The sequence below is a fragment of the Bos indicus x Bos taurus genome, chromosome 17, assembly GCF_003369695.1.
Source record: "Bos indicus x Bos taurus breed Angus x Brahman F1 hybrid chromosome 17, Bos_hybrid_MaternalHap_v2.0, whole genome shotgun sequence".
In the NCBI taxonomy this organism is placed as follows: Eukaryota; Metazoa; Chordata; class Mammalia; order Artiodactyla; family Bovidae; genus Bos; species Bos indicus x Bos taurus.
Window position 1 is genome coordinate 28,280,248 of NC_040092.1, and position 9,785 is coordinate 28,290,032.

The following is a 9,785-nucleotide window of genomic DNA, read 5'->3' on the forward strand; positions in this document are numbered from 1 at the left end:
TACATGGGTTGCACTTGTGACACCGTCCTTGGTGGTGGGCTGGCCAAGCAGGGACCCAGTTTTGTTGGGGCTAGTGCCTGTAACTTATCTGGCTCTTCCAGATTCACAGGACTGGATGAGCTTGCTTCTTGGCTTCCCTCAGTGAAGGCAATTGATATTCCATCTTCTCAGATCAATAACAATCTGATTTCCAGCTTTCAAAATTTTGTCAGCTGATCTCTTTGCTTGGTTTCTTCTGTGAATTCAAGCACATCTTTTTGAATTTGTCCTTTTTAAAAAAAATTTTTTTTGCTATCATTTTTCATAAGTGACCTTCTGGAAGGAGACATAAATATATGGGTTTAAGACACCATGTTTATGCAGAGGTCTGGGTATTTCTGTGGAATACGTTCATTCTTCAAAATCCAGAGTGACTTTATAATGTAAATCGGATATCACTTCCCCATTTAAGTCTGCCCAGATGATCCAGCAGTTCCATTTAGTTGTATACCCAGGAGAACAGAAAGCAGGGACTTGAAGAGACGTTTGTATGCCATGTTCACAGCAGCATTATTCTCAATAGCTAAAATGGGGAAACAACCCAAATGTCCATTGATGAATGAAGAGATGTCCGTCAATACAGTGGAATATTACTCACCCTTAAAAACGAAGGACATTCTGACAGATGACTCAGATGAACCCTGAGGACATTGTTAAGTGACATAATCCAGCTCCAAAGGACAAATACTGTTTGACTCTATTTCTTTCGGATTCCTGGAGCAGTCGAACTGAGACAGGAAGCAGGATGGTGGATGCCAAGGGCTGAGGAATTTAGTGTTTTAACAGGCACAGAATTTTAGTTAGGGACGATAAGAAAGTTCTGTAGATGGATGCTGGTGATACTCGCACAACAAAGAGAACGTGCTTAATATCCCTGAGCTGTACACCTAAAAGCGGTTACGTTGGTAAATTCTGCAGTATGTGTATTTTGCCACCGTAAAAACAAAGCAACCAGCAAACCCTGCTGGAGTTTCCTAATTCATCTGAACCAGACCCTCAAGTTATCCAAGGGTTCCACCTGGGCTTTCTCCGCAGGTGCAGGTGTAAGTACTTGGGTCGGGTCCCTGTCCAGACGGCTCAACCGGGGCGCCGTCCGAGCCCTCGCTCAACGGCAGAAACGAGTCGCACAGCAGGCCTCCGGCAGCAGGTCGACCAAAGGTCTCAGAACCACTGCCTACCACCCGGCTCCGCCTTTATCCCTGGAAGTCACCGCGGCGAATAAGGCGATCGCGGCGGCTCCCGCGCAGCCAGCCGGCCGGAAGCGTACGTCCGACGAAGCGTGTCCCTCGCCGCACGCCGTCCACACCCGAGCGCGCCTGCGCGGAGCCCGTGTGGGGTCGACGCGGGACTTGACCGGCATGGCGTTCCGGCAGGCGCTACAGCTGGCGGCCTGCGGCCTGGCCGGAGGCTCGGCCGCTGTGCTCTTCTCGGCAGTGGCGGTGGGGAAGCCCCGCGCGGGCGGGGACGCGGAGCCGCGCGTGGTCGAGCCCCCGGCGTGGGCGGGGACCTCACGCCCCGGGCCCGGCGTCTGGGACCCCAACTGGGACAGGTGCGGGGCCAGCGGCGGTAGCCCTTCCCGGGCCCTGGCCTTCCCGTCTGGTCGGTGTGGTGGGTCCCACGGAGGGGCGGGCGGGGCAGGTTTGCGTGCTGGTTTCTCTTTCGGTTCTCGCCGCGAGGCTGGCTGCGGACATGAGGCTTCCCTCGACCACTCTTCTGAGCGCCAGTTTCCTTGTCTGCCCAGGGGGTTGTTTTGACGAAGGAGTACCGGGATGCCCGGAGTGGTCGTTTTCAGTCCTAAACGGAGGGGTTGGACCTTAATAGGGCTCTCGTCCTTGTTTCTGTCTCTCAACTCATGAATATTCAGATTGGGTGACGGCATGCTAATCCCATATTTGGGATACTGCCGAGAGGGTCAGGTGGAGGTGGGTTCTGGAAGGGGCCTCTGCAAGGAGGCCGCGCAGGGCCAGGGCCAGCTGACATACTGAGTAGGAGCATGAGGTCCAGGGGTCCCAGGCACCCCGGCCGCGCGCTGTCAGTATTTTTATAGAGCACTTGGAAATAGTGGGTTCTGTGATCAGGAAGCAGTTTTTAGCCTTACTTAATGTTAACTTAAATTTAAAAACCAAAGCAGTGCAGATCTTAAAATATTGTATTGAAACGATAGTATTTTTGATATGCTGGAGTGAATAAAGTGAGTTACTGAAATTTTTCCTGTTTCTTGCTACTCTGTAAATGTGGCTACTTGGAAATTTTAAATAACATACGTTGCCGGTGTTCTCTTTCTATTGGATGGCACTGCTCTGGGTTGTGGGATGGTTTACCCAGTCCCAGCTCTTTCCTACTTAACACTTTGAGTGTGGGGCACAGAACTAATGTTTATTGTTAGCCTCATTGTATAGAGAAGAGGTATTCTTTTTAACCTTTAGTTTTTAAAGATAAATTCATTTAAAAATAGTCTTCTATTTACAGAAAAGTTGCAAAGACAATAGAGTTCCTATTTTGTTAGAGTTCCACACCTAACTTCCTCTGTTGTTAACACCTTACCCTCACATAGGGTATTTGTTACAATCAGTGAACCGGTATAGGTACAATATTATTAACTGATGTCCATACTTTATTGAGATTTCCTCAGTTTTTACTTGTAGTCCATTGTCTCTCCCAGGATCCTAAATGACAATCAGGCTTTGACAGTTTTTCAGACTTAACTTGTGATGACCTTGACAGTTCTGAAGAGTGCTGATCAGGTATTTTGTAGAATGTCCTTCAGTTGGGATTTGTCTGTTTTTCTCATGATTAGGCTGGGGTCATGTCCCTTTTAAACATCAGTACAATCTTCTTAATTTCTTGTGCCTTTCCAAAGAAACGGTCACTCTGAGGTTAAAGGACTTACTTGAGGGAGAGCCAGACTTCAGCTTTGTTTGAGGCTGATATGCTATATTTGCTTGCCAAGTCTAGATTTATGAGGGAGTAAGGAGAGTGGTATCCTGCATCTGTGCCTGTGGTACCAGAGGTCTTCTCTGGCTAAGCCCCAGCTCCCCCATGACTGCCAGTGTGGCATCTCAGCCTGGTTATGTTACGGTACCCCAGGTTCACATGGCCCAAGCAGAACCCTCAAATTCACCATGACTTCCCTCAAAACTTGTTCTTCCAGCACTGTCTTAGCAGAGTACATTCTTTCCCAGCTCTGCCAGTCTCACAGACATTTAACTTCTACTGACTTCTGGTCCATGAGCTAACAGAGCCTGTCTTCACCAGACATCGTTTCTCAGCATCTTTGCTACTGCTGCGCCCTCCCAGCCACAACCCCCGCCATCAGCCCTTTCCCAGCACCCAGCAGGGCCAACCAGGGGGATTCCCGTGATACTGGGAACATTCTTCTCCCTGTCTGGTGTGATGGCCACTGTCCCACTTGCTGCTGAGCTTTGAAAATGTGCTTTGTGTGACTGAGGAAATGGGAGTTTTAATTGTACTTAATTTTTATGATTTTGAGTGTAAGCAGCCACACGGTCAGTGGCTGCTAAGGGGCAGCACAGCATCCCTGTCAGCGAGGCCGCCCTGTGGGCATGTCCCACCTGCCCTCCCACAGCCACTCCTTCCTCCTATCTGTGTCACTGGTCCCCTTGCTGTGACTGTCTGTCTCCTCACAAGGACGTGAACAGCACAGAGGCTTTGCTTATCTGTCTGTCCAGATAAGCCGCCCAGGGCAGGCCTAGCACCAAGAACAGAGGACGTTGGCTCCTCCCCTACACCTCCCAACACAGGAAGCCCCTCTGTCAGAAAGACTAGGGGTGACTTGAGAGCAGGGGCACAGAGGACGCCGTCTTGTGTTTCAACATCAGGAGAGAACCACTGTCCCTGGTCAACCTGCGGAAGAGGAACCTAGAGACTGGAGAAGAGGAGCTGACGTCCAGGCTGGACCACTGCAAGGCCAAGGCCACACGGCACATCTTCCTCATCAGGCACTCGCAGTACCACGTGGATGCCTCCCTGGAGAAGGACCGCACGCTGACGCCCCTGGGTATGTGGCTGGGCTGTCTGCTGATCCGCTAGGCAGGCCTCCTTGGACCTGTGTCAGGTGTTCTTGGCCCAGATGTGAGCTTTGTCATTAATAGTAATAATCAGCTTAATCTGACTCAGACTTCGAAAATGCTCTCAAAAAATTTATTCATTTTTGGCTGTGCTGGGTCTTTGTTGCTGTGAAGGCTTGTCTCTAGCTGTGGTGAGTGGGGGCTGCTCTGTACTTGTGTGCGGCCTTCTCTTTGCAGTGGCTTCTCTTGTGGAACACGGGCTCTAGGGCATGTGGGTTTCAGTTCTGGCACATGGGCTCAGTAGTTGTGGTTCCCGGGCTCTAGAGCACAGGCTCAGTAAGTTGTGGCACATGGGCTTAGTTCTTCCACAGCATGTGGGATCTTCCTGGATCAGGGATTGAACCCACATCTCCTGCATTGACAGGCAGGTTCTTTGCCACTGAGCCACCCGGGAGGCCCCTCAACTTTAAGAATATTATGATGGATCCTGCCTGCAGGTGCTCTGCGGTGGCTCCGCCCGGTGCCCCATGACTTGACTTAGTTGCTGAAGAGCTTCAGAGGCTGCTTTATAAACGGTGGCATGTCTCAGGGCCCCACCCGGTAGCAGGTTTTTGCTACTGTGAATGGTGCTGCTGGGCACATCCTCCCACCTTGGTCTTTGTGTGCCTGTATCCACAGGAGAAGTCCCTCAGACAGGAAACGCAGGGTGTTTGGAGATGGAGCTTACATTTTTACAAATTTCTTTGTTGAGTGAGATAGTACCCTTTTGTGCGAAGGGTCTGGTGGCCTGTCCTCAGGCTCAAGATAGAAGTAAAGCTGCATCTGTGGTGTCACATGTCCAGCTGAAACTGACTCTCCAAGGGCGTTTCAGTTGGATTCTAAGATACATTTGAGGAAAAACATTTGTATTTGCACCCAGACCTTAGCAGTGCTGGTTGTCCGTCCTCACCTGTTGACATCTGTAGTGAGTGCACGTCTGGTCACTGGAGCATTAAAACCCAATCTTTGGATAAAGTTGAGTAAGAATAGTGTAATGGACCCAGAAATAGTAAACAGGACTCCACCCAAACTTCAGCCACGCTGAACCGTGGCTGGGTGTTTTGTTTTTTTTTTAAGATTTATTTATATATGGATGCTCTGGGTCTTCGTTGCTGTGTGTGGGCTTTTCTCTAGTTGTGAGCGGGGGCTATTCTTCATTACGGTGCATAGGCTTCTCATTGTAGTGGCTTCTCTTGTTGAGGAGCATGGGCTTGGTAGTTGTGGTGCACAGGCTTAGTTGCTTTGCAGCTGTGGGATCTTCCTGGACTAGGGATCAAACCCATGTCCCCTGCATTGGCAGGTGGATTCTTATCCACTGTGCCACCAGGGAAGTCCTTGAGGCCGTTGTTTTTGATGCTTTTTCTGTATGGGCCTGGAGGTAGCTGGTCTGTCTCACTGACTTTACCAGTTGAAAGCCTGACCTCTTCCTTAGGCCTAAGACCTGGGAGGGGCTGCCCATTTTGTCCCCCAGCCCTAATGGTCCTTGGTAAGGACTGAAGTATTTGTGAAGTAGAAACAAGCAGGAACTCCCACCACCTGTAATTCTCCAGTGTATTCCACCTTCAAGGTCGTGAGCAGGCTGAACTAACTGGTCTCCGACTTGCAAGCTTGGGGTTGAAGTTTAATAAAATCGTCCATTCCTCCATGACCCGTGCGGTAGAAACCACTGACATCATCAGCAAACACCTGCCGGGTGAGTGCCAGGCACCCTAGGTGCCCAGCAGCAGGGAGGGAGGGGTGGCTGCTCCTAAAGGGGCTGAGTCCTGTGCTTCTCTGCAGGAGTCTGCAAGGTCAGCACAGACCTGCTGAGGGAAGGCGCCCCCATCGAGCCCGACCCCCCCGTGTCTCACTGGAAGCCGGAGGCTGTGGTAAAAAAAACTCCCCCCGGGGCAGCCTCCTGTGGGGAGCAGCCTCCTCTCTGCCCTTGGGCTCCTGGTGGCAGCGGGGCCCACACTGCCTCCATACGCACGATTCCTTCTTCTGCCCCCAGCAGTATTATGAAGATGGAGCACGGATCGAGGCCGCCTTCCGGAACTATATCCACCGGGCGGACGCCAAGCAGCAGGAGGACAGCTATGAGATCTTCATCTGCCACGCCAATGTCATTCGCTACATCGTGTGCCGGTGAGGGGTCCTGCCGGATGCCCTTGGCCCTACTTCCCCTCTTGCCAGCCACAGCGTGTCTCCTCCAGCTGGTGGTCTGGTAGAATGGCTTTCAGTCCAGTTTTCTCATGACTGTGTTTTTGGTGGGAATAGACCAGACCAAGTGCCCTGTGTTGGCAGTCTTTCCTGGGCAATGTTGTGGTTGCTTGGTTCAGGCGCATAGCTGGCTGCTCACACTGCAAAGTCACGTTTTATATGCCAACACCCCATTTCCCTGACATGCAGTGACTGGTTTAGCACCTGTCACTAGATCATGCTGCTGTGGTTACTCGATGTTTGCCTCATAGTTTCGTATTTCCCTTAGCTTATTAACTGGAAATTTTTTGTAATTATAGGCTCACGGACCTGTTTGTGCAGGATTATAACCTGTGAGCGTGTTAGTCACTTCCCTACTCCAGCTGATCCAGGGTACGAAGTCGGGAGCTTCTCCAGGGGCTCCTGTCATTGGAGCCAGCCAACCACTTCCTTACGTCCTGGCCCCACCAAGTTCCAGGCCTTCGCAGTGATGCCTGCCCTGAGCCACATCCATGAGTCACGGAGGGCCTGGACCTGGAAAGGCCAGCAGGGTGCTCATGTATTTGACCAAATCCTACGTAGAGCAAGATGTGAAATAACTGTAACCCTGCCTCCCCCGGATCCATTAGAAGCTGTTTGGCAGGTGCTTCAGGAGCTCAGGGGATCCCCCTTCTCACATGGGCCCATTTGTCCAGATATCACACAGGGCTCCAGGTGAGAAGCGCCATGCTGGGAGAGCAGGTTCCAGGCCAGGTCGAGTGCTGCTGGGAGGAAGGGCTGGGCTGCAGGCTTGTAGCCTGAGCCTTTGTGCTGCTTTTTCCTGAGCTTTGACTTCTGGGCTGTGTAAAACACACATCTTTCCATATCCCAGGACAGCACTGACCGAGTATCGCTGGGAGGCGAACCCAGTGCTGAAAATGGGCCAGAAATGACTGGTCTTAGAGCAGTGGTACCTGTGCTAAAGACAGGGTTGCTGGGAGCCAGGGCCTCTGCCCCAGGAAATGGGAGGGCGACCTGCCCCCTAACTCAGGACAGTTTTTTAAAGTGGTGAGTGTGACGTTGAGACTTTAAAAAGCAGTGTGTGGGTAGTTATTCCTTTAAGTCGGTAAAACTCTTGACAGAGTAGTGGTGAGACAAGCCACGGAGCTGCCGCATGTCGACCCCAAAGTTCTAGGGCAGAAGAGTGTCTGGTGACATGGACAGAGGCTGTAGTCCTGCTGGGCTCTTCGGCAAATACTAACTGTGCCTCAGAAGCACTTTTAAGAGCATGAAAACGCTCCAGGGGTCGTGGTTGCACCTGTTGCACCATTTGGCTGCCCTCTGCCCCCTTCTGGTTACACTGGGAAAGCAGGTTAAGTTGCATGCATTTATTAACCAGTGTGCTTGTGACTTACCTGCAGGCCTCGAGCGTGGTTGATCCCCATCTCAAAGGGACTGGACTCTCCCCTACCCCTTGTTGGACTGTTAGGTTGACATCTGCCTGGCAGCTCCTTTCTCTGAGAAACCCCATCTGAAAACAGGAGGGACTTACAGATGCTGGATCCAGCCTCTGGAAGTCTGACCAGGGGCTTCTCATCTGGGGTGGGGGACCCTCAGCTTTGTTGAGACCTGGCCCACCTGGCCTGTTTCTAGCACATTCTTTCTTCTCCTCAGGGCGCTGCAGTTCCCTCCAGAAGGCTGGCTCCGCCTTTCCCTCAACAACGGCAGCATTACCCACCTGGTGGTCCGGCCCGATGGCCGAGTGGCTCTCAGGGCCCTTGGGGACACAGGGTTCATGCCTCCTGACAAGATCTCCCGTTCCTGAGGGCCGCTTGGAGGCCCCGCGTCCTCCTTAGCCCCTAGCCGGCCTGGTGTGGGTGCCGCCAAGACCACAGCTTCCCCCGTGTCCCCCCCACAGGCTGCGCAGCGGGGACGGCCACCTCTAGGCAGCAGGAAGGCAAAAGGATCTACAGCACAGAGTTCTTAACTCACGGTCCAGGAAGGAAAAGGGAAGCACTTGGATCAGACCAGCTTCATCTCTTTCGCAGGGTGTCTGCCTCCCTCTCATCCAGGACGAGCCTGAGGGGTCCAAGCAGGCCTGTTTGAGGGACTGGATGAGGCCCCCCAGATGCTGTGACTGTGGGGACCAGGCAGACACGGCAGCAGGCTGTCTGCCAGCAGAGCCCGTCAGGCAGGAAGAAGAGGAGGAGGGCGCAGTGCTTTTTCCGTTTGTAACTTATTCTGCTTCGTATATTCGTTTCCTAAAACTCTTGTCACTTACATAAAGATTTTCCTCATCTGGTTCTTGCTTTGAAAAGCACTTTCTCACTCCAAAGTCACACCTCCCTGAAGCTGTGGGATCTGAACTTTTGTGTCGTGACGCCTTTCTGGATACACAGGAGGAGCACCTTGGCCGGTGAGGGAGGTGACTCAAGCTGCTGGCCTCGCCAGAGAGGCAGTGATGAATGCCTCAGGAGTGGCCCATTTCAGTAAAACGTCCAACTGACAGTTCAGTCCTTGTTTGCCTCTGGCTGTTAATCTTTCATGCTTATGGATTAAAATATTTAGTATGTCCTCCCAAATTTCTGTTATTTTAGGAGAAAGTACAGTTTTTATTAAGTGGTTATGAACATTTTCTGTAATCAGTGCAACTAATTGGAGTATTTGATGTTTCTGTCAATTTTGGAAATAACTACAAAATAAATTTTATTTTACTGGTTTTTCAAAGTACTAATTGTGAATGTTTCAAAACAAGAGGCCTGTGCATGACAAACAACAGCCCCAACTAGCAAAGAAAGTCTCAGCAGAAAGGCCTTTTCCCCAGTATCTTGTGTACCCCGGGCTGAAGTTTTGCAGGGTATCTGCCCAAGAGGGGCCTCGGTGAGAGGCCCTGACCCAGGACAGGGAGCTTAAGTGGTTTTCTAAAAGTAACAACCATGCACCAATCTGTAGAAATAGTTTTGACAAGTTAGCCAGGGGCTGTGCCAACGTCCAAAACCAGAAAAGTGCAAGGCAGCACCAGGTGTCTGGCCTTGGGTGCTGTGAGATCCCGTAGTCGAGCCCTGGGCACCCAGACCGTCAGCACCTGCAGGTCCTCCCTGTTTCCTTGGGTTTGTGTGGTCATATTGCTGTCCTGTCTGCAGACCTGTCTTTTCAGTGGCGTGTCCACCCTTTGCACTTGACTGCTGAGCAGGGCCAACGTTTCAGAAACAGGAAGTGAGCCCAGGAGCGGGAGAAAGGTGTCTTGATGGGGTCAGTTACAAGGGCCCAGGAAACCACCCTGAGGTGGGACATATGACCGAGAACTTACAAAATGTCAGGAAAGACATCCTAAATGTGACCAACATAAAAACCCACCCCGAGAGCCTGTGTGTCAGGAGGGATCCCAAACTGACAGCAGTGAGAATGAAAGTGGTTCTTACTGGCTGCATTGCTGTTTGTTCCAAAGTATCTCAAGACAGTTGAGGAAGGAACCCGAGGGCAGGTGTGACCCAGAGCTGCCTGCGGGTCTCCACACGGAAT

General features: G+C 51.6%; 1 protein-coding gene across 5 annotated transcripts; it reads left to right on the plus strand.

The window, feature by feature from the left end:
* The first annotated feature begins 1,346 nt into the window (after positions 1–1,346).
* PGAM5 (PGAM family member 5, mitochondrial serine/threonine protein phosphatase) lies at positions 1,347–8,993 on the plus strand. 5 transcript variants are annotated; one of them, XM_027567147.1, is made up of 6 exons: positions 1,348–1,588; positions 3,879–4,057; positions 5,674–5,799; positions 5,886–5,974; positions 6,100–6,230; positions 8,182–8,993. In XM_027567147.1, exons 1-6 carry the CDS (start codon positions 1,398–1,400, stop codon positions 8,207–8,209), a joined length of 744 nt encoding a protein of 247 aa, XP_027422948.1. In that variant the 5' UTR covers positions 1,348–1,397; the 3' UTR covers positions 8,210–8,993. The 5 variants fall into 5 exon arrangements, with proteins under 5 accessions (XP_027422944.1, XP_027422948.1, XP_027422947.1 ...); XM_027567146.1 differs by having other exon boundaries at positions 1,349–1,588; positions 6,097–6,230; XM_027567145.1 differs by having other exon boundaries at positions 1,349–1,588; positions 7,938–8,993.
* Positions 8,994–9,785: the final 792 nt, after the last annotated feature.